Source organism: Carex rostrata, chromosome 12, assembly GCF_964058835.1.
Source record: "Carex rostrata chromosome 12, lpCarRost1.2, whole genome shotgun sequence".
In the NCBI taxonomy this organism is placed as follows: Eukaryota; Viridiplantae; Streptophyta; class Magnoliopsida; order Poales; family Cyperaceae; genus Carex; species Carex rostrata.
In genome coordinates, this window is record NC_135929.1 from 9,749,284 (window position 1) to 9,775,685 (window position 26,402).

A 26,402-nucleotide genomic window follows, 5' to 3' on the forward strand; every position below is an offset into this window, starting at 1 on the left:
ATTGTTGACATCTCCTTTTTGGCGAGTGAAACAGAGCTTACTTTTAGTTGGGGCTTGTGTAATTTGGGTTGGCAACTGGAGGAGTTATGTATCTTGTTGCACTTAAGGTTTTGCTATGGTTTATCCCAAAATCTATATTTTGATAATTCTTATTAGGGAGGAAGCCTTTCTTTTAATTACATTTATCACCTTACTGCCCAAGGTACATATTTATATGAAATGGGACACCAAGATGCCTTTTTCTCAGTTGGTTAGAACTTCAGTAGGATCAACACTAATACTTTTGTTGCTCATTGAGTTAGTTGGGGGGTTTTCTACTTGCATCATTGTTTTAGAAGCACATACCTCCTATAGATTTGCTTAAACTCATGTCAGAAAAAGCAAAAAATCGCTACCTGTACCATGATTATATATCTAGTATCCCAATTTTTAATTTATTGAAACATCAGTTTGCAATCAAAGAAAACCATCTAGAATTCCACATAAACCCATCCACACTATATGCTCTTAGATTCTGTGGATAAAACAAATATTTATGTAATTGTTACTCTAAAGACGCGTCTCCTTTGCAGTAAAAGCAAATTAGTTAGGTTTCTCTCACTGAAAAACTTAAAAAATAAGAGTCAAAAGCATATCTGTCAAAATCGTAACTAAGGATCTGGTTGTAATATGGTCTGACCTTCTCTGGTGCTGGCCGTTTTAATGTTTGATGTATGATGTATTTGTAGTCAAATTGTAGATGAAATTGCTGGTTTAACATTTACTAAATATTATAATTAGCTCTCAATTTCGGATTTGACTCGAGACTAATTCGGGCAGTGTTTCTTAAAAGTTGTTTAGTGATGTCCATTAAATCATTTAAATTCATACCAATCAAATAGAGGACTCATTTACTCCTATCATATGTCAAACATTCAAGCTACGGAAGTACTCTTTTCATGCGATTGAGTAATTTAAAAGAATTGATTATTTTTGGAAAATAATAAATTAATCTTCTTAATTAATGTCTTGTTTGTTGTGGTTCTTGTGAGTTCTCTTCTTCTTGGCTTACATTAAATGCTATAAATCCAAGGCAAAATTGGCTACATCCCAACAAGCTCAACAATTTCTTTTTCTTTTTCTTTTTTTTTTTTTTTTTTTGCTAAACATCTTTGATGGTAAAGAATCTAGGACTCTAGCAGTGCTCTATTGTTCTATTGCTCTTGACTTTCTGGTAGTTGTGCTATAAATTGGGTTCTTCTAAACATGATTTGTTGAAGGAAATTAGACCTTGTATTGTTGGTTTGCCTAAACTTGATTTCTGTACTAATGTATAGTCAAAGAGCTAGTTATCATATCATTTATTACTTTAGAAGCTACTGTTTGTTTAAACTGGTAAGGAGAAAATTTTCACAGCCAACACAATCCAATATGTATCTATGTGTCTGCTTTAGCTTCAATGAACTTTGGTGCTTTATCAGATACTTTTGTGTAATTCATAATTGTTGTTATTTTTGTTGAGCTTAAACATAGTTTTTCATTTATTAAAAGTGAAACCAATATCAAGGTAAAAAAAAACTTTCATAATACTTATTTTATATACTAAAGCAATTTCTGTAATTAAAACCAATCAACACCTAAAATCTAAGATGGTGCATTTAATATCTAATCCTGTCTAGATGTGCTCCTTTCCATCACCTAAAATGCAAACTAATTTGGATTTATATAAAAGAAAACTTGTACATATTAATAACAAGAGCAGTACAAGGCTAGGATGCATCCACAAGTAATAATGCTTTATTGTGAATAAATAATGTTGACAACGACCTAACATTCACCTCACAAATATTCATGCACAATCCGCATGGATGGCGTGCATCAATTGATAAGACACAAGTTGTTATTTAACAAACAATGCACATGTAGACACTCAAAAAGAATTCGTAATCAAACTATTAGTTAAAATATATATAATTCATTGCACTATTACTGGATAAGCATCCGATAACTTATTATATATTATAGTGCGTAGTATCTGTCGTTTATTATAAAAACACATATAAAACGTGAATCACGAATTATTCACGAATAAATTTTGATTTTTTTTTTAGGGTTTTTTGGGTTTTTTTTTTTGTGCTTCTTTGTGGTACCGAATCATTTTCGAATTATACCCGAATCATAAAATTTTGAGCCCACTTGGTGATAGGCATTTATGTACTTATTAGTTTAAAAATAATATCTATATATATCAACACATCATTTGAATGGACAAGAATATATTTTTAAAAAAATACACCTTCTAGCTAGGATATCATTAGCGCCACATAAATTTATGTAATTTTGAAAGCATTGCATCTGGAGTGTAGTTGTTGTCATGGCTTACTGTGGTCAACTGTTGTGTTTTTTTCTTACCAAAATAAGGACAAAAGGGTAAAATTACTTGGCAAATGGCTCTTGATATAAAGCCCAAATGTGTACCAATTAAACATCCAAACACAACTTCCAAAATGACCAAACTCACTTTCAATTATTTATTTTATATAAATATGGGGTCCTTCTCAACTTCAAATCTTTTAAAAAATATATATATCCTATCGAATTTTCAATAGATGATTTACTGAAAACATTCTTACTTAGTTATACTAGACTAAAAACTAATTTTCAAATTCACTTTAAATAAAATATTTGTTGTCGAATTTTAAATATGTAATTTTTTATGTGAAAGACGTGATCTTATTTACTGGATTAAAAACAAAATTTCAAAATTTACTTTATATTAAAAAAATGTCAAATTTTAAATAGAAGAGGGATCCAATTACATCATTTTATGGTGACACATCTTGACACCATATTTTTATGATTTATTTTTGCGATTTTAAAATCTAAATAGTCGATCCGAATCGTTCAACATGATATCAATATTAAAATGTGCTTGGGGACCAAATTTTATATTTTTTTTTGAATTTTTTAATATTTATTAAGATGTGCACAAAATTGTTATTTTCAGGCAATTCTGGACCATTGAAAAACAACAATTTTCAAAAATTCTAAATAAATAGTATAGTATTTCCAAAAAAAATGTAAAATTTGGTCTCCAAGCACATTTAATATGGACATCACGTTGAATGGTTCAGATCGACTATTTGAATTTTTAAATCACAAAAATGACTTATAAAAAAATATGGTGTCAAGATATGTCACCATAAAATGATATAATTAGATCCTCCTATTTTAAATATGTGATTTTATACATGAAGGACATTATGTCAGCTATTAAATATAAAGGTGTTTCTTAAACCTACTTAAACTATTAATCCATGTAATTAAATGTAACCGCAGAATTAAGTTGGCATTAATAAAAAAAGAGGTGAGAGAAAGGGATCCCAACAGCAGCATTTGTAGAATATAAGAAGAATATTTTTATACCAGTCACACATCATACAGTCAAAGGTCACAGCAGTTTAGGGATTAGGTAAATGTGGGTCCCAACCTTTGATAAATATTTCTACTATCACACACAGTATGTCTTTTAATTTTCTTATTTCATTAATCAACAGGTTTGGTCAGATACATGTAGCCAGATACTGTATATTATATGAGGAGGAATCCAATTATACTGTTTTTTTTTTGTGACACTGGATTGCACTTATAGTTTCTACGTAAATAGTTGATTCTAACGGTTCAACATAATTGATATATTAAAAATGTATTTGTAGATTAAATTTTATATTTTTTTTTGAATTTTTTTATTATTTATTAAGATGGATACAAAAATTCAATAGTCTTAAAACAGCGATTATGTAAAATACTTAATAAATAGTAAAAAATTCAAAAAAAATGTAAAATTTGATCTGCAAGTATATTTTAATATATCTAGCCATCATGTTGAATGATTTGAATTGACTGTTTAAAATTTTAAAATTTTAAAAATATAAAGTGTAATCGGGTGTCATAAAAAATGTGCAAGTAAATCTCTCCTCATATTATAATCATACAAATTATTGCTCCATCTTATCTATCAATCATATTACATCACTAGAATATGGTACACATTAAATTATTAAATCCATATAGAGAGAAGGTGATCGATGTTACTTAAGCCACCAAACCATCTTGTCTACTGGATATATAAAATAATTGATTAACCGTCTTTGCCGCAACTAATTACGAAAATCATGTGTTTAATAAAACATTTTTAGTACAGTTATGAAATATGTAGGTCAATTAACCAAGGCTACAAAATCTTGTTACATTTTTTTATTTTGATTCTTCAACAAATTCAAAAAAAAAATGAATTTAACTTTTTTTAAGAGGAATGTCCTTATAAAAACATGCAATATAATAAGGTAGTTAATTAGACAGTACAAATTTTTTTATATGGGTAAGGACAAGCTATTATAATTATTAAAACAAGAATATAATATACATAGAGAGAGGTGGGCTATGTTGAGTCATGCGATGTCAGATTGTTATTTTACTTGATGCTTATATCTTTGTTTTAAAGTCTAAACAGCTGATCTGAACCGCTCAACATGATCTCCATATTGAAATATGTTTGGAGATCAAATTTTACATTTTTGGGATTTTTTACTATTGTTTTAGATGGGTAGTAAATCATTATTTTTGGATGAATTATGGACTATAAAAAAAAGTGATTTAAAATATTCTAAACAAATAGTAATAAATTTAAAAAAAATGTAAAATTTGGTCTCCTAGCACATTTCAATATGTAAATCGTGTTGGGTGGTTCAGATCGACCTCTTGAATTTTTAAAAATATAAAATATTGACGTGAAGTAAAACAAGACTCTTACTTTGCAACTCACCATAACCCAACTCTCTCTCTCTCTCTATATATATATATATATATATATATATTCCGTGGTATGGTCACAACATTGAAAAACCTTTTAATTTGAAAAATATATATATAACGATTCTAACGTTTCTTTTTTAGAATAATGAATATGTACAAAGTTTTTTTTTTTTTTTTTTTTTTTTTGCAGTTTGAATATGTACAAAGTTATTGGATAGATATTGAAGGTAACAAAACTATATACATTTTTCTTCTTTTTCTTTCTTTTCTTTGGAATAAAACAAAAAGAAGGCTCAAAGTATATTGCTTTGCTTTGTTTTCTTACTTTTTGCTACACAAAAAGAGAATGATAAACAGGAGAGAGTGATGTAACAATGACTAATGGTTGCACTTTTAATAAACATGCTCAACACACATACAGATCAAAAACAGCAAACCCTAGCTAGCTTCACATTCCTTTACCTAAATGAACATGCACATTAGAATTTTTGTATGTGGTTTCCTATTTGCTAATCTATATATATATACTCTGATCTACCAAACTAGAACAAACAAATCATACTATCATATATAGCCAAGTCCAACCCTAGAATTCCGTTCCACCAAATCAGGTAGACATTTAATGCACATGCACATTCAATAAATTAAATTAAAAGCATCAGTGCATCACCATGCCCTTCTCATAACCCATCTTTTTCCATATAAGCATGCATTATATATAATTCTCATAGCTCCATTTTGCATGAAAAATATAGCAACCTCTTAAGTACTTAATTACAGTCCATATTAGAGGCTTAATTATTCATCTTTATTCTACTAAAATCTTATTAATTTCATCTCTATACGTCAATAAATGAGCTTAACTTTGTTAATGTAACTTCATGCATGGGTTAATTAACAGCTGACTTGCTTAACAGAAAATAGAAGGGATATCTCCATTTATAACAAAATAGGAGAAGTGCATTAAATCAAATGATAATACATGCAAGAAACAACAAAGAAAATAAAATAGAAAAACTGAAACTGTGTGTTTCCAGAAAACATGGAGAATATTCTCCCTCAAAATGAGTTAATATAGATAAATATCTGTCATTGTACTACAACATATTGCTATTTAATTAAGTGCATGCAAAATTAGAATAAGACTACCCTCTAGCTGATTAAGTACATGTACAAGAAACTATATATAGCAAGAAATTAATAAAAGAAATACATAATACTAGGCCTCATGGTCGGTTAATCAAAGCAGGAACAATATCTTGCAAAAGACCATAGTCAGAGAGTTGATTCTCAGAGCGAATCCCCGTAGCTGATTGTGCCGGTGGTTGTAACGGAAAGTTCATTGGCATGGTCATGCCATTGCTAGGATTTGTGTCCATTGGTGCAGTAATCATGGAAGACGAGACTAAATGCGACATCAAAAGGTCCCTATGGAAGCCCATGTGTAGTGGCATATTAGGTGGTGGTGGCGGTGCCAAGAGGTGTGTGCTACCACGTAATGTTGCCGGTGTTTGGTGAGTGTGCTTCCCCTCATAAGTCGTGATAACAACCGTTGGATCTTGGTATGATCTCTCCACTCTCTTCTTCACCGGGCATTTTTGTGTTGTGCATCTATAGTAGCTCCTGCAAATTAAGAAATCCAAGATGTAACTAAAAATTCTATAATGAAGAAGAACAATGGTTTAATATATATATATTCAGATTCACATAACTACCAATTTAAGATGTAATGTGCTAGCTTTTTAAATAACTATTGAATTTGTCAAAGAAAGCTGAAGGTTGTCTTAATTGATCTCTTCTTCATCCTAAAACGACACAATTTGAATCTACATTAAATAGAGTATTATATATCCCTATCTAGCTTTATACTATAAATGTGCAAAATCTTGAAGCAGGTGATTTAACTTAAAGAAAAAGTGAAATTGCCATGCCTTAAAAATTGATCTCATTGATATAAAATTGACTAACTATAAATCATGATGCATAACAAAAGCTAAGATGGCCAAAAGCATAAATCTTTTATAAGATGTATGTGCACAAAAAAACATGCATGTGAATGCAACCTAAATTGTGATCAGTACAGACTCCACAGGAACTAAATTTAACCATATTGAATTGAGAAACAAATATGAAAAAAATTAGAAAAAATCAATATATTGATGGCAAATTAATACAAGTACTAACCTTGGATAAGGGCTATTTTTCACAGCCTTCTGTCCATACTTGCGCCATCTATAGCCGTCCTCTAAGTGATCAACGTCGCTTTTAGTCATGAATGCGAACCTCGGTTGCCTTTGCCTTTTCTCTCCTTTAGCTCTTGGCTTATTCCTGTTTGATTCAATGAGTTGTGCAAATGGAATGAGCTAGGTACTTCAATTGTACATGCTACATATACCCATGGTAGAAGCAACGGCAATAGAAAGGTGGCACGCTCGGTTGCTCCGACCAACACGAAATGTTAAATAAATCCCTTATTTTCATGTATGTACCACCACTACTACATAAAATTGAGTTTCACACCCATACTATACTATACTACCACTACTACTACACTCAGACTAATTTTGATTGGTCCTTACATGTATACATTATTTTCATAAATGTGTTCTTGTCACAGGGGCAAATAAAGAGAAAAAAAAATGAAGGTCTAATTAGTTAAGAATTTTCTTGGGTCTAAAATGGAATATACACACAAGACTTAGTTATGAGGAGCTTCCCCAAATGAAATATGCATGGTGGCTGAATCTAGCTAGATAGTTAAAGGAAATACTGTTGCCTTTGTAAACCCTAGCATGAGAAACCCTAGAAGTTCACACTTAGCTTCAAAATAAATTATTAAACGAAACTTGAAGAGAGATAGGAGGGAGGAGAAATCTAAAAAAATTTATCTATCAGAAAGCCTCTTCTCTTTACAATCTCAAAAGATCTAAACAGATCTAACACTAGCCCTAATTAACAATTAATAGCACAAATTAATTAAGAAAAACAAGATTTTGCTTTTAGTAAAATTATTTATAAAATATATACTTACACTTTTTTTGCCTTATCACCTTCTTCAACCTTTGTAGTTTCTTCTCCTTTCACTTCCTTATGATCTCCTTCTTGCTTCAGTACCATACTATCAATCTTACAATCGTCCATAGCTACCGCCTCACTCGAAGACGATGACATGGATGAATTCGGCGTGGCGGGTCCGGTTCCACAGTCAGCCCTAGAAAGACTCGAGGTATTATTACAAGTAACACCATCTGTGACATGATCCATGCTATGAAGGGCAGCTTCCTTCTTTACATTTGATAAATACGGTGCGTCGACAGATCTATAGACTGTGTCATGCTCTGTTGTACTATTGAAATAGTCGGCGAAGGTCGGAAAGGATGCGTCGATGGAAGGTAGATCGTGCAACAGAGAGTTGGTTCCGGGTCCCGGTTTCTGGGAGAAGAGTGAGGAGAGGTCGTAAAATTCGGCGACATCTCGAAAGAGATAGTGGTGGCTGTGGTCATGTTGGTAGATCTCCCCTTTCTCCCCTGACATGTCTAGAGAGAGGAAGTGATAGAGAGAGGAAGAAAGAGATCAGATTGATCAAGCAGTTGAAGTGAAGAGGAAAGATACAAGAGAAGTATAGAAAGAGAAAGAGAGAGAGAGAGATCAGGTTCTGGTCATATAGCTAGCTTAGCTTGGCCAATCTCTGTTGATGGAGAGGTTTGTATAGATAGGTGGGGATGAGGACTTTTTGGAACAGCCTTTTAATTATTATATTAATAAACAAAAATGGGTACTTTTGAAAACTACATAATTTGTTAATTTATAATTTAGTACCACATATTATTTTAATAGAGCTATTATCTAGATTAATTAGTCAAGAGAGAATGCAATAGTCATCTAGTCTCACAGGGCCAGCGCTGAGAATAAATTTTCCTAGACATGTTTCACGTAAACCACATTAGTTGAATATAGTAATATTGTCTTCGGTTTATTAAGAACATGTCTATATGAAGTACTTGTCTTCTAGCATCAGTCAGCGATAGATGGTAAAGTAAACCGGAAGTAGCCGGTCACGTGGGAGCTGCGGTCAAACTTTCTCACTCCACCGTCGAACAGACAACTGACACGTTGGCAACCCTTTGACCGAGTTGACAGCTGTGGTGGGTCCCACTTTACGGTGACGCGGTTCAGTACGTCACCGTATAAGGCTCTAGAATATATGTATATCCTCCTCCATCATCCACCGTCTGATTTAAATCTGACGGTGGAGATACAGCCGTACTAGTAAAATATATAGTGTGGACACGGCTCGTGTCGGCGTTTGAACCCTGTATTGCGTGTGAATCAAATACCACGAGTTCAACGAGCTGCTACAATACAGCTGATCCTGGTCTACGGTGAACCCAATATGGTATCCAAATTAAATTAATTAATTGAAGATTTCTTTTTTTTTTTTTGAGTAAAAGGAAGGTCTAAAGAAATTTAATTACATCCCACTTGTACATTTTCTTTTAAACTAAACAAGACTAGATGAGATGTTGTCAATTTATATTTATTAGCTGTATGCAAGTCACTAGGCGATGGATGCTAATCAAATGAGAATAATATATTTTAAGAATTGCATTCATATTATAAATAAAATAATTATTAGTGGCGTTTATTCATATTATAAATAAAATAATTATTAGTGGAGTTTATTCATATTAGTTCTCATGGTCATGTTTCTGAAAAAAAGGTGTTTATGAACATGTTTTGTGGAGGCTTAAAAATTTAAGAACGTTTCAGTTGATTATTTCAAGCAATGTTGTAGATAACGAACGGTATGCGGTCGTCGGACGAGCGAGGTACTGCTAAGCGATTAATCAGCACACGGCTAATTAATCGGAATTATGTAGACAATTTAATATTTTTATTAAATTTATGCATATATATATATCATATTTTATTAAAAATAATTTATTTAACTCATTAAACTTATCAAGTAAAGAAGGGATCCAATTACACATTTTTTTGGTGACACCGAATTACACTCTCCATTTTCAAACTTTTCAAATTCCAAACAGTTGATCCAAACCGTTCAACATGATGGATATGTTAAAATGTGATTGCATATCAAATTTTACATTTTTTGGAAATTGTTTACTATTTATTAATTTTTTAACAAAATCGCTATATTCAGACCATTGAATTTTTGTACCCATCTTAGTAAATAGTAAAAAAATTCAGAAAAATGTAAAATTTGATCTGCAAGCACATTTTAACATATCCATCATGTTGAACGATTTGGATCGACTGTTTGGACTTTCAAAACATAGGATGTAATCCGGTATCACCAAAAAAGAGTGTAATCGGATCCCTCCTCTATCAAATAAACTTAATTTAACTTAGTTCTATTATTATAACATGACACTACCCTTATTTTTTATTAACGCATAAGCACTCTACATGTGTAAATAATACATTTATTTAATGAAAAAGTAAATTCAAGAATTAATTTTTTTAAATACTAATAACATATTATTTGAAAGAAATAAAACATCTAAACATAAAATTACTAAATTTAGTTTATGATTGAAACGAAAATATCGTACTAATTGAAAAAATTATATTAGTAAGTAAGAAAAATATATGGTATATAAATAACAGAAGAATTAATCAATTTCAAAGTACGTAAGAAGAAAAAAAAAACATATACAAAAAATATTGGATGTATACCCAAGCACAAATATAACTTAAAAACATGATTTATAAAATTTATTATCACACGCTATCACAGAAAAAAAAATTAATGTGAAAATAAATATTCACTGGAAATAAATGAGAATAAACGGACGATTAAACGATAAAATGACCGATTAATCATTTTCATCTGCAAACAGGCATCCATTAAAGGTATTTGTAACCAATTAGCCACCGTTAATGATTAAACGACCGTTTTTTTTACAACACTGATTTCAAGTAAAGTTGATTTAAATTAAATTTCTTGAAATGTTATAATCATTTGGCATTTTGACAACTTAAATAAATGATTTAATTCTTCAATCAAACATAACATTAGTATATAAGATAGATGGTGTTGGTGGCAATGAAAGTAAGGTCTAAGGCCATAGAAAATGAAAATGGCACAAACACCAAAGAAGACAGCTTCAACTCGGTGCTTTTTTTGGGGAATAGAATAGATGCATTAAATGAATGAAGGATGTGTGGTCGGTACATGAGAGATTGAGATTTGAGAGATTAGGTGTTGATGTGCTATCTGTCTCATACTCTCATTTCTCATTGGGGGTGTCATGGGTCCCACATTTCGGATCCGGATCCTATGCTGGCATGCTGATACTGCTACTGCTACTGCTGCTGATGCTGTTTTCCTTTCAGAATTCAGACGCGCTTTCCTGTCGTTTTGCCCTCACTCTTTACTTCTCCTTTCTCTTTCTTTTTGTACTTTTTTTTTGTGAGACAAAGTTGTCTGATCAAAGTTTTTAAAACCTCAACATTTTTCTAATTCCAATAAAAGAAAGATGAAATGTTCTGAATGGCAATTTCGATTTAGTGTCGTCGTACCAGTCCACGCAGAAATTAAATCAGACTCCGAATCTCAGGCACTGTGTGTGTGGAGCCAGTCACTGTTAAAGGGGCCGGTTACTTTTAATTTTTGAACTGAAGGTCCATCTCGGATCCACACACAGTGACTCTGGGGACAGAAAATTCTTGCCTCCAGGAGGACAGAGGAATCGGTTCCATTAAATCAAACGGTTTATGGTACATAATGTTTTCCAAACCATCTCTATTCATCGGATTGGTTCGTTTTCATAAATAGATCACTGTTTTTTTTTTTACGGGTGGTTTGCCAACTCTTGTAGTCAGGGCGCACACATGATTTTTATCAGAGAAACTTGTGAAATCGAGTTCAAATAGTTTATCAGATTCAAACCAATTAACTAATCGGATACTAGTTAAAAAAACAATTAACATAATAAAAAAATAAAAATAATATACTCTTACGTAATAAAAACAACAAAATAATATTATTGTACATATTAAAAAGCAACAAAGTTGGTCCGAATAAGTAAAAATTTCTATAAAAATAACAAAATTTCTCATTAATAGTGTTTTTGAATGATTTGACAGACTTTTTAGATCTAGAGGGACAAAGTCATACCAAATTCGTATTTTTTTACTGAATTTTAAAATCCATAAGAAGCAATTATACCTCCTAGTTCAAAGTGGGTCCACCTCTGCATTTAACAACTCTCCTCCTTTATTGTGATTTAAGACATGTTGTACAAAAATTACACGGGCTCTGCAAAAGTTATTTCTATTCTTTAATTCCAAAATTGCATTCTAATTTCAATTTGTGAGATACGCTGGATAATTCAACATATTGTTTTTACATCTTTATAATTTTTAAATTTATATATTTGAAATGAATACTTGAATATAGGGATTAAAGAAGTTTTGGCCTAACTAAATATGTCACCGCACGGCGCGTTATGTGTGCTTGCCACGTACTGTGATAATTTTTTAAAAATTTGACACGACACGTGTTACACGAGTCACGTGTAATTATGACCGTTAAATTTTGATCGAATAGTGAACTTTGAATAAATTAACTTAAATTATGAAAAAAATAATTAAACGTGACCTATCACGTTTGGACCAGTGTTGTAAATAACAGTATGCGGTCGTCAGACGGACGGAGTACTGCCAAGCGATTAATCGATATGCAGCCGATTAATCAGAATTATGCGGACAATTTAACTTTTTTATTAAATTTATTTATATATCATAATTTATTAAAAATAATTTATTTAACTCATTAAACTTATCAAATAAACTTAATTTAACTTAGTTTCATTATTATAACATGACACTATGTTTATTTTTTCTTAACGCGTAAGCTCTTAAAATATGTAAGTAACACATTTATTTAATGAAAACAAATTCAAGAATTGAACCTTTTAAAATACTAATAACATATTATTTGAAAGAAATAAAATATTCCGACATAAATCACTAAATTTAATTTATGGTAACAACTTAATTTTATAAATGAATATGTCGTACTAATTGATAAAATTACATCAGTAATTAGTAAGAAAAATATATGGTATATAAATAACAAAAGAATTAATCAATTTCAAAGTAAAAATATTAAATTTATGTCCAAATACAAATAAAACTACAATACATGATTCAAAAAAACTTATTATCACACACTATCACGGAAAAAAAATCAATGTGAAAAATAAATATTCACTGGAATAAACTGGAATAAACAGAAATAAACATGAATAAATGAGAATAAACAGGAATAATCGAAAATAAACGGACAATTAAATAGTAAAACGACCGATTAATCGAAAAAAATGTCGATTAATCGTTTTCATCCGCAAACAAGCATCCATTAAATGTATTTGTAACGGTTAAACAGCCGTTAAGACCCTTTTTTACAACACTAGTTTAGACACATCACATGTGATCACGACATAACAAACGTGCCATGACTATTTTTCTAAATTTAATAATGATACATGACTCAAGTTATAACGTAACTAATCACAGCACGGCACGGCAGAAAACACATCATGTATATATTTAGATCCCTACTTGGATATGACATATTTAGAAAGATCGTTTTTGCTAAAATTAGTAGGTGTGATTACAGCAAGATATTTTGTTTTAATTATTTCAACAAAGGCCCATTGATGACCCACACCCACCCCATAACAGTAGATTGCCATCGTCAACTATGACAACATCTAGAATTAATCATGTATAAATCATACAAACATAAGACATGATATATATATAACTATATAACTATATAACTATATGCTATAATATTTTCTTTCAACAATGGGTCCAATAGAGTTGTGTTTTTAACAGTAAAAAATTGTGTAGGTTTCATTTCCTTTTTAGAGTGATCAGCTTGGTTCACTGTTTGGTACATCATACATTGGGTCTAACAAGTCACTAAATTAAAGCTCAGAGGGCCCACCTACACCTAAAATTTTGGGAATAATCTAACATGCTAAAATAAGTATATTTTGAAGTTCATCCCTCAAATATTCTTATATGAGTTTCATTCTTTCATATCAAAGTACACACTTTATTCATATGAATATATATATATATATATTTTTTTGTCAATATAAATGAGTAGTAGTGTTAAAATGCATCGCTGGTTTTGTGCTTCAATCATGATTCATATTCTTATCTTCGAGTCAATCCGAATCGATCAATATGATCTTCATATTAAAATATACTTGGAGATCAATTTTTATATTTTTTTAAACTTATTTACTATTTCTTTAAATAGATACAAAATCATTTTTTTCAAGAGATTTTGGACCATCCAAAACAGTAAATTTTACCTATCCAAAATATAGATTTTTTTTATATAAATATAGAATTTGTTTTCCAAATACATTTTAATATAAAGATCATAGAACAACTCAGATCAACTTTTCAGACTTTGAAAATAAAAAATATTATGTAGAACATAATTAAAGTACAAAATTAAAATTAATAGTGTATTTTAACCTTACTCAAATGAATACATGAATGTTTTACAAGTCCAACATAATTGTTGGCAGTCAACAACGGCCTTAAACTTTCAAATTTATTATTATTACTCCTAAAATACATATTCTTTTCAAGTAGAAAGAACACTTATTTTAGCTCAAGTACACACTTAATAATATTTTGAATAATTGTCAATTATTTCAAAGTCTCATAAGTGAATCTTCTTTGAGCTAAAATAAACATTTAGTTCCGTTGAAAAATATAAACTAATGAAATAAAGACTACTGTCTGTTTTAATTTAAAACAATTGATGACATGTATATCACAAATTTTTACTTGGTTAAAACTAGTGTTGTAAAAAACGTCCGTTTAGACTGATTAATCGTCCGATTAGTCCATGGTGGTGATCAAACTAATTAATCGTCCGATTAGTCCTTGGCGTCCGATTATGCTCGATTATTTCTGATTATTTCCGAATAATTACTTAGCGGCACCCTATCTGTCCGACAAGCGCATATTATTATTTACAACACTTGTTAAAACATATTTTGACAACTTTCAAAATTTTCTTTATCATCTTGACTCATTTTTTATCTCCTAAGAATTTATATTCTTTAAGCAAAAATGAACTTCTTTTAGTTGGAAAGTACATTTTCTTGAACCAAAATGACCTTATATCTATTCCATGTTTCTTCTCTTCTCATATTTGAATATGATCATTTTTGTTTTCTAATAATTATATTTTATTGTGGTCTTTTAATATTCTCTAAGGTGAGCTCAGCAAATTTCCAACAAAAGAGCAATTTAATTGAGTAGACAGAGAAATTCCATATTTTTTTAAAATATTTTGTTGAAAGGAGCAATTAATGCAACTAAAGGTAAATTTTGGACTTTTGGGACATGATGAGATAATATAGCACTTTGAGGAATTTGTATGTGTTTCTCCTGCTCATACCAACTTTTGGCCTAATTTCTCCAATCTAAATAAAATAATTTTCAATCAAGTACATAACGTTGTAATCAAAGTAAAATTTATTTTCCGTTTGTCAACATTAGAAGATCTTGTTTAACCAACTTAAAAGGATGTGATATTCTCTTCAATTTAGTAATAAATGCCCTAATTCGTTAATACAAAAATATATGGTTTTTTTTTTTTAAAAAAAAAAAATAGTGTTAAAAACCAGCCTTTATCTGATAACAAAGATAATGCTCTCTATGTGACTGTGAGAGGAAATTCTGATCACCCCAGGTACCTGACTCAAGCAAATTACAAACGAAAGATCAAATTTAGTTCGTTTAAATTGGCACAAAATCTCAAAACGAAACCCCTATAGTTTATGTAGGCACCAGATTGACTTTGGTCCAGCTGAAATTAATATGAGTTGTCTGTTTGTGATTTGCTTGAGTCAAGTACCTGGGAGGATACATATTCATGTGAGAGGTCGCATGTTCAAAACTCTGATGGAGAAATCATTTATAAATATTAAATAGTTGGGTGGTTTGAGCTTCAATCTTTACTAAAGAAAAAAAAACACCTAGTTTTGAAAATAATTTGCAGTCTTCTATAATTCTACATCCTTAAAACTCAACTGAGTTTCTAAATAACTGTTAACCACTTTTTAGAAATTAAGATCTCTAAAGTTTCTAACTCTCACATCTCTGAAATTAATTTTAGAGTTTCTATTTAGCCACGTCAGCAACAAATTAAAAAAGAGAAATAATTTGAGCCAATCATTTGATCAGCATGGAGTTTATAAACAATTTCTTAATAAGAAACTTTTTATGTATAGTTTTTAAATAAGAAATTCTCACATCTCTGAAACTGTATTAGAAACTGCCATCTCTGAAACTGGATTAGAAACTGCCACATCATATTAGAAACTCTAAAAGTTTCAGAGATGTAGATACTCTTAATTGTTAGTCATAACCAATTTTTGGATAGAGCAAGGATTGTTCTGCAAAAATCCAATGCAATATAACATAGCAATGAATCTATAGTCAGTAGTCACACATACTCACATCCATATTCCAATGAATTAATCCTATAAATTATTTCTACTTGTATGATTCTATCATGTGCAAGTGCAATTCTGAAAATTTGACCATGGTTTTTATATTTCTGAATTCATGTTTCCCCAGATTAATATAATAGTTCAATTTATGGAAAATCGCATAAACTATATAGTTTTTAATTTATTTTGAATATTCATAACAAAAGACAAAAGGGACTCTTCTTTCAAACATTATTTAAAAAAAAAAATGATTCTCTAAGGCATGTCTGTTGCATCATTTGTTTAATAAATTCAAATGCACAGAAAACAAAAATTGACAAACCTAAACAAACTTTATCTCTAAGATAAGGTTTCAAATGTTTCTTTTTTTTGTTTGTCTCTGCTTCTATTATTTTAAAATAACAAAAATGATAAAACTTGTATGTCAAAATAATAAAATTATTAGAAATGATATATATTATTCTTTCTACATGCACGCATAAAGTTATTATATTTAAATTAACGTTCAAAAATTATCTAAATCGTTGTATACTTGCATTATATAAGTTTTAAGAATAATCCATAATGGAGGCAGGAAATATAAAAACATTTGAACCCTCTTCTATCTCTCATTATTTCATGAGATCCCTCAACAGTGAATAATTGCACATAATTCAACATTTCTGAGACCACAGAGAATCCATAATAGGAAGCAGGATAAAGAGAGAGACTGGAGCATTTAAGATGGTATATATCTTCAGATACAAATAAATAGAATTTAAAATTATATCTGTATACATATTTGTAAGGAAATTTGGATATCGAATATCCGTAATTAATTTTTGAATATGAATTTAGATATGATCGGGTAATATATCCGACCCGTTTGCACCCCTATCCATCTTCCATTATTGCATGAGATCCCTCAACAGTGAATAATTGCACATAATTCAACATTTATAAGACCACAGAGAATCCATAATAGAAAGCAGGAGAAAGAGAGAGACTGGAGCATTTATAATGGTATATATTTATTATTTAAATACAAATAATTAAAATTTAAAATTATATATGTATCAATATCTGTACGGAAATTCAGAAATTGAATATCCGTAATTAACTTTTGAATACGAATTCAGATATAGTCGGGAAATATATCCAACCCGTTTTCACCCCTATCTATCTGAATTCGTATCCTCTGAGATATCTCAAACTTTGCGTGACTTTATGGAAAATCCTAATCGTTTAAATATGTTCTGCACGAATCTCAAAGCCCACATGACACCGACCCCCTACATCACCCCCGAATAGACACCGCACACGTCGGTCACGCAAAAGTTGAGATATCTCAGAGGATACGCACTCTATCTATCTCCCATTATTGCATATTTGCATGAGATCTCTCAACAGTGAATAATTACACATAATTCAACATTTCTGAGACCACAGAGAATCCATAATAGAAAGCAGGAGAAAGAGAGAGACTGGAGCATTTATGATGGTAGGATACATGTCACTATATTCGGTAGATGTTTTGACAATTTAATTTAAATTATAACAAAGGGACAAATCTCAAAGTCAAAGTGGCATATCTGACAAATTCTATTAAATTATTAAATCTGCCATACTCCTTCTGTGGTTTAAGTTTTTTAAATTTTTGAATCCAAAAATCAAGCAAATAAATTATGTATCAACTACCATTATGTGTTAATTAATATATTATACTTTGCGTAATGATTCTGTTGGTAGGTTGACGATTTAGATCTGCCAACGTTTGACAAATTTTCTTATGTCATTATATTATTTTCCTTGTTTCAAACATAAAACAATAGAAAATAAATGATGATAGTTAGGGGTGTCAATGGCATCTTTTTATTCGTTTATCTGATTCGTATTGTATCCGAAAATATGAGTATGGATAAGATTTTTTTTTCTGTTAGCTTATCGGGTACAGATAAGGGTAGCTATATCTTTCCGTTATCCTACCCGTTCATATAAGATAATTTTTAAAAATAAAATTATATATATTTATATGAAGATGATACATGATACAATAAAGTTTTATATTTTATTAAATTTTCATAATACAAATTAGTTGTATTTGTTATTATTATTTTATTATTTTTTCTTTTTTTTGAAAATATTTTATCAAAAACGAAAATCAAAATGTCAATGGTACTTTTTCATCTGTTTACTCAACTCGTACCATATTAAAAAAGACGGAAAAGTGTAAAGATTTTTTTCGTTATCATAACGGATACGGGTATGAAAATGCCTCCACCTGACTCGTATCATACCTGTTGACACCCTCAATGATAGTTTAAATGTCTTTAATTTTCTATGTCTTTATTATTCTTTTATTTTCAAAACTTCAATAATTTTAAATTAAAAATTTAACTGTCAAGATAAAACAAATCCATTAAATATATTAATATTATTTTCTCTATGCACATATACAAAATTATGAGATTTTAAGTTTATTTTAGTTATTATAAGAGCTTACAAAAATACACTGATATAGATACATTATGGATATTATTTTTTTTAACTTATCGTTTCATAAAAAATAATAATAATTTATGTATATATAGAGAAAATAATATAGATCACTTCTGACTGTTGTATTTTGACATATAAGTTTTACAAAATATATATTACAAAATTTAAAAGTAAAGATATAATGGAGATATAAAAAATATATATAGGCATTTGAACCTTTCTCTAAATAAATTAACTGAGTATCAAATTTTCCAAAGGATAGCTTTGTACTGAAAAGCTTTACAGTGAGATAAATAATTTTGCTAGCACAAATATAGTGTTGTAGGATAAAGCATGGGTTATTGTAATTGGAGTGTGACTAATATGCTTTTGGTAGTACTTCGGCCGAAGTGCTACCAGTTCAAATTTTAAATTTCAAAATCCAAAAAGTCGATCTGAATCGTTAGATGTGATATCTATATTGAAATGTGTTTGGAGACCAAATTTTACATTTTTTTTGAATTTTTTTACTATTTATTAAGCCACTTTGAAAATCATTGATCCAACGGTGGCTTCTGATTTTACTGTTTTGTTAAGCCACCGTTGGATCAACAATTTTCAAAGTGGCTTAATAAATAGTAAAAAAATTCAGAAAAAATGTAAAATTTGGTCTCCAAGCACATTTCAATATAGAGATCACATCTAACGGTTCAGATTGACTCTTTGAATTTTGAAATTTGAAATTTGGACCGGTAGCACTTCGGCCGAAGTGCTACCAAAAGCATATGAGTCGCACTCATTGTAATTGTACAACTTATTAACATACTCATATAAATATATATTTGAAATGAAATATTTCGAATTTATGAGAAAAAAATATGTTGATTCAATCAGACTATTAAAAACATAATTAGATAATGACAAATAGTTCTCTAAAAGTTTTAATATTGGCAATAATTCTCCTAAATTATTTTATCCGAGATAATGATCCTGAAATGTTAATCTCAATCATAATTAGATGATAAATGATAAAAGTATAGTTGCTTGTTTATATCATAATTATTTAATTATTTAATTTTTTCGACTTTAGAAACAAATTAAATTAACAGTTTAACCAGCCATAGAATATCATATCATAAGAGTCAACTGATAAGGCCAACTAGCCTGATTAGCAAACTTTACCAGAAAAATGCCAAATGAAAAGGTTTCCTGTCATGTCATGATAGCACTTCAATTTGAAGTCGTCAAAAAGATTATACCACTAGCATATATTTTTACCAGTAAAATCCAGAATTATTTGTTTGACAGTGCCATACTGGTACTTGCAGCTTAGAACCCTTTAATTTGGTCTGGGCAGTTGAATTCAGAGGCTTAAGATTTAGATTTTGGTTGAATGATTTAATTTTATAAGAAAGTTAAAAGGTATTGATGGATGTAAAAAATTACAAAATTTAATGGACAAAATTAGAAAATTTCAATGTATGGAGACCTACATAAGTTAGAAGAATTAATTAAGACAAAGTTTGTTTCAAATGGTTCAGGGATGAAATCAGAAAAAATTTCAATAAAGTTTTGTGAATACAAACTTTTTAAAATATAAATATTAATATAATAATTCAATTAAAAATTAAAAATTATAACTGTAGAAATATAATATACTTTTTTAGTTGTGTGTATAACATTAAAAAAAATATAAAATGGAGCATCTATATCTCTGCAACTCAAATAAGTTTATAAATAACTGTTAATCACTAAAAATTATAAATAATTAGTTTCGTACAAAATTTTAAATTATTAAAATTGAAAACCTTGAACAATTATAATCATTTTTATCTTTAAAAGGAAAGCACCAAATACATATAAAATTTGTGACATTAATTGACTGGATCCAGTGGTGGTCTCAACTCAAAGTATGAACTTGACTGCTGTGTTGGTCCATTAGACCGGATCCAGTCAAGCCCACAATCAAACACCTCAATACAAACAAAATATAATTAAAGGACCTTGATGATTACTGATTACATCTATTTTTTTTAATATTAATTTTCATGTCGCTGTTATTACATCACCTTATCACCATGACTAAATCTAATTACTAGATAAATTTTGCCTTATCGCTATGACTAGATCTAATTACTGCATAGTTTTTGTTCCTTTACCTTTTTTATAATTAATAATTGCATTGGTGGATTTAAATTGATGGAATGGGTCAATGTGCCATTTTTTTTTTTACTTTTAAAGCATCTACATCCCTAAAATTATTAGAGTTTTTAATCTGAAGTGGTAGTTTTTAATTCAGTTTCAGAGATGTAGAGTTTCTTATTTAAAAACTATGCAGGAAAGTTTATTATCAATAAACTGTTTATAAACTCCACACTGGTTAAAAACTACCATTTCAGATTAAAAACTCTAATAATATTAGGGATGTAGATGCTTTAAAGGTAAAAAAAAAATGGCACATTGACCCATTCCATCAATTTAAATCCACCAATGCAATTATTAATTATAAAAAAAGGTGAAGAGAAACTATGCAGTAATTAGATTTAGTCATGGTGATAAGGCGATGTAATAACAGCGACATGAAAATTAATATTAAAAAAAAATAGATGTAATCAGTAATCATCAAGGTCCTTTAATTAATATTTTTAAAACAATAGATGTAATCAGTAATCATCAAGGTCCTTTAATTATATTTTGTTTGTATATGGTGTTTGATTGTGGGCTTGACTGGATCCGGTCTAATGGACCAACACAGCAGTCAAATTCATACTTTGAGTTAAGACCACCACTGGATCCAGTCAATGTCATAAATTTTATATGTATTTGGTGCTTTTCTTTTAAAGATAAAAATGATTTTAATTGTTCAAGTTTTTCAATTTTAATAATTTATAATTTTGTACGAAACCAAATTTTTATAATTTTTAGTTGTTTTTTTAAAATTAAAAATATATTTCTATTGGAAGGTAAAGAATTTTTAAAATAATATTAATGTTTAATGGAGAAAATCTTACAATATATATAAGTCGGTTTTCGATAAGATTTTTGATATTTAAATCGAATTGAGTGACTTGAAATGAATTTTTTTAAATCTAAAAAATAAAAAATAAAAATTATAATAGTGATCAATTGATACAATGAAAAGTATAGTGATATATATTAACTCATTAACATTTTATCAAGATAAATATACTTATCAAGATCAGTGTTGTAAATAACGATATGCACTCGCTGGACGGACAGAGTACTGTCAAGTAATTATTCGAGAATAATTAAGAATAATCGACTATAATAAAAAATAATCAGTTAATTAATAAAAAAAATCCGTAATAATTTAGTCACCGTCAACAACTAATCGACCGATTAATCAGTCTAAACGAGCGTTTTTTACAACACTGATCAAGATATTCCTATTAAAATTTTGTGTGTTTTCTTTTCAAAGCATACGCCGCAAGTGTGAATTCATATCATACAATTTTGTGTGCTTTTGCTCTCCACACGATGCAAGTGTGGATTCATGTCACTAAAACAGAGCAAAAAAAAAAATAGAAAAATTGTATAGTTGAAATTATTCTTTTGATTTCTTGAAGGTCTCCAATTCAAAGATGGCACACTAAAAGGCGCACCCTGACACAAACTTTCTGCGTAGATAATTTTTGCGTTGATTTGGGGAAGAATTTTTCAAAAAGGCATGGATGTCTTTTTTTAGTTTTACTGTGCCATGCTTTTGCTTCCCCAAGAATAGAGGAATTTTTTTGAGTCTGCATCGTCTGCATTAATTCAAAAGAGCATCTTTTGAGTTAATAGATGTCGACCGTCCGATTGTAAATGAAGCACATTCAGTCTTCGTCTAAAACATAGAGGTCTTTAATATTAGTGCGGATTTAATTCGCACAAATTTTAAAGCTGATCGGACGGTTCAATTGTATTAACTCAAAATATTCTTTTTTGAGTTAATGCAGACGATACGAATTCAATTTTTTTATGTATAGAAATTATTAAAATTAAACATATATAAATATAAAGAGTGTTTTGTTTCTAACAAATATAGAAAGATTGGATATATTGAGTCGATCCAAATATTGTGGATCAGACTCAATGATTAAAATCCATATTTTTTTAGTTTGAATCTGGACCGTCCGATTACTGGAGAATGAAGCTTTGGTCCACATATGATTCTAGAAAAGCATAATATTTGAGTCTGGACCATTCAGTCAGATTCATATATCTAGATTTAATAATATCTACGGATAAAATCAAGAATAGATCTTAATTTTATAAGTTAATTTTGTCCGAAATTAAAATTTAATGTTTTATTCTGTTGTTAACTCGTTACAAGGTGCTAATGCTTTGCTCCAATTAATGGATTAATTTTTTTTTAAGAGTGACATTCAATATTCTTTGTAAATAATTTATTACTTTGAAAATTTGATAAGTTTCCAAATCAAGTTAAGAAAGTATTGAAAAGTTATATATGTGATTTTTTATATTTTTGACAATGAATTTTTCAAGAAAATCAAATAAAATTGAAATTTCAAAAGTAATAGTGTGTGGTATGTCATTATACATTTAGATAACCTAACAATCAAATCAATGCAGACCATTACTTTTGGAATCTTGAATTTTCAATTCAATCAAATCAATAAAACATGCACCAAATTTTGTTATTTTTATAAACATGATATATGAATAATATAAATTACATGTCTATAATTTTCACACATGATGCTCTATTATTGGGGTCCTTTAATTAAATTCTAATGTTTTATATATTTTTCCTTTTTTATTTTCTTAAACTGTTGTTATTAGCTTTAGAACCTTTTTTTTTCAATATTCAATATTTTAAATGGTTTCACACTGAAATAAATTGCCAATGTTCAATATTTTCAATATTCAAGTCTCAAACAGGGGATCCAAATGTGAATAGCAAAATAGATTCTACCAAATAAATAATTGCAGAGATACTGAACCAGGTTGATTCTCTTTGCATAGTACTGGGTCCCATGTGGGGCCCACAAACTTTAAGACCAGATAAAAGGTCAGATGAATTGAGTCAAGCTTTGACCCGTTCCAGCTACTAGAGTACAAGTTTCCATCTAGATCTCAATTCTCTTTTCTTCATTGTTTTATTCAAAACCATTAGTTAGAAAAGCACCAAGCTTGAATTGAGAATTCAAGTGCTTTATGGGGTTTATATTAAGATAATCTAACCTCCATGTATGGTTCAAATTTTGTATGGTCAAGGAATTTATTTATTTATTTTGGATTTAAGTACAATTAATTTTGATATTCTAGGAATAAAATCACCTGCCTCCTTTCTCTGTAGGTAAGAAATTTCTGTACACAGATTCAATCTATCTATCAATTTCATACTTGCTTTTATCTGAACGGCCCTAATTAAATATTGATTTTATTTTTTCAAAACTCACATACTTTTCATTCTTTAATTATAACCGTTCAAATTGGAATAGACATAAAAAAAAAAATGGATGGATTGATCCTCTGTGTAGGAAATTTTTGTACACAGATTCAATCTATCTATCAATTTCATACTTGCTTTTATCTGAACGGCCCTAAGTAAATATTGATTTTATTTTTTCAAAACTCACATACTTTTCATTCTTTAATTATAACCGTTCAAATCGGAATAGACATAAAAAAAAAATGGATGGATTGATCCTGTGTGTAGGAATTTTCTGTCTACAGTGAGGCAGGATATTTGGTTCCGGTACTCTATGACAATGTTTTGGAGGGGAATAAAATTGAGAGGTGAGGACAAAATTTTTTATTGTCAATTTTATTATTTTGAAAAATGTTATCAAAATTAAAAAAATTATTGTGTTTCCAATTATTTAGATAGAATCTAATATCTGTATCAAATTGGAACAGATTTAAAATTTAGATTATTTAAATTCTATTGTTAAAAATTTTAATTATTTGGTGAAAGGTTGAATGTTTTGTATATCGATCCAATATTTGATACATGTGCTATTTAAAAAAAAATGGAGAAACACATCATAGTTTAGTTTTCTAATTGGATTATTTTTTTTTCAAAATAATAAAATAAATGTACAAAAGAAAGTTGAATTTATGCTAAAATTATTCATTTTATAAAAAAAAATAGTCATTCTTTCATCTCTTTTTTATCTCGCTATCAAACAAAGTGTTATAATTAATGAAAACTTGGAAAACTTTGGGGCTGCAATACGGCCTACCAAACCAATGGATTGGTCAATTGACAAAAATAAAAATAAAAAAATCTTTTTTTCTTATTATTTTTTAAATTATTTAACTCTTGACTTGCTATAAAGTATTTTAATAAATATAAAATTTGATCTCCATATGATTCTTTAACTATTCATAAAATGCATATTATCATAGCCTCACTTATGAGCGCACAAAAAGCTCATAGCTCGTGATTCGATTGAATTTGATTTGAAAAAAATTGGGTTCGAAACAAATAAAACTAGTTTGGTTAGAAATTGATTCGAATCGAATTTGAACTGAGTTTGACTCGATTCAAATTAAACTCTTCTTTTTAGTTCTAAATCCTGCTTCAATTTCAAACCAGTTCAGTTCGAAACTTGTTCGAATCACACCGAATCAAACTCGAACTCTCCTTTTCAGTTTAAAACCCTACTTCAATTTTAAACAAGTTCGGTTCGAAATTAATTCCAACTCTAACTCCAACCATGAAATACAATTGGCTTGACTAATAAATAGTTAATTTGCTTTTAATAGCGTCTGGTCTGTCTACCATGAAATATGTAAATTTTTTAATTTTGTAATGGGGAGCAGGTGACACAATTCAAATTGCTTTTAAGTTTAATAATTTTGTTGACCTTTTTGACCTATTCAACAACAATTGGCATTTCGAGGATCTTTTTGTGAATTAAAAATTATATTGTCTCCGGGTCAAAGAATCTTCTGAAACAAGTCTACCACAACACCTTTCACACTAAGACTAAGAGAATTTCCATGCATACCCTTCCAAAAATTTGAAATTGCATATTTTTATTTTAAATTTTCATGATATCGTACTTGCGTTTTTAATTTGAAAATTTCACAAAATAAATTATATAGCTTGTGTTCTAATTGACTGGTTTATGAGATTAAATAATTTATTTTTCAGCTTATGATATATATAAAAAATATATACCTAAATATTGTATAATATTATGTAGTATAATGTTAGACACATAAGTCATAACCATGATGAAGTTTTCTACCAAGCTTTCTTACATTTTTCAATATATTTAGTGCAAGTTGTTATATAAGATTAAACAACGAGTGTCTGTGAAAACATACAACTAACTAAAACTAAAAACGCACATCGACATATGCATCATGTGGATACAAATTTGATCATCCTTGCTTGATTAGAGTGATAGGAGTCTAGAGATAGTTTCCTCTGTACGCATATCATAACCGAGAAGACACTGAATCCAAACTGGATCAGAAACTGAATTGACCGGACCATATAATCATCCATCAACTGAGAAGGTACCGAATCAAATCAAACTGAAAACTAAATCAACCAGTCCAAAACAATCACCTCTAAACAGAAAGAGAAGAAAAAAAATATATATACAAAAACAGAGACAAGAAACAACACAAAACAACACACAAATA

The 26,402-nt window shown here is 29.3% G+C and overlaps 2 protein-coding genes across 2 annotated transcripts in view; both read right to left on the reverse strand.

The window, feature by feature from the left end:
- Nucleotides 1–26,402, reverse strand: part of LOC144562628 (urease accessory protein G-like) — a 90,173-nt gene that overhangs the window by 1,354 nt on the left and 62,417 nt on the right. The gene's annotated exons all lie outside the window — the stretch shown is intronic.
- On the reverse strand, nucleotides 5,825–8,463 carry LOC144563275 (putative WRKY transcription factor 48). The gene is made up of 3 exons (XM_078312724.1): nucleotides 7,826–8,463; nucleotides 6,979–7,122; nucleotides 5,825–6,417 (listed from the first exon to the last, which is right to left on the reverse strand). The coding sequence occupies exons 1-3, from the start codon at nucleotides 8,326–8,328 to the stop codon at nucleotides 6,021–6,023; spliced, it is 1,044 nt and encodes a 347-aa protein (XP_078168850.1). The 5' UTR covers nucleotides 8,329–8,463; the 3' UTR covers nucleotides 5,825–6,020.

Coding starts and splice junctions, on each gene's coding strand:
- LOC144563275 (XM_078312724.1), bottom strand. CDS start 8,328: ATGTCAGGGGAGAAAGGGGAGATCTACCAACATGACCACAGCCACCAC. Junction 7,123..7,825: donor GGTGATAAGGCAAAAAAAGT/GTAAGTATATAT, acceptor TGAATCAAACAG/GAATAAGCCAAGAGCTAAAG. Junction 6,418..6,978: donor AAAAATAGCCCTTATCCAAG/GTTAGTACTTGT, acceptor CTTAATTTGCAG/GAGCTACTATAGATGCACAA.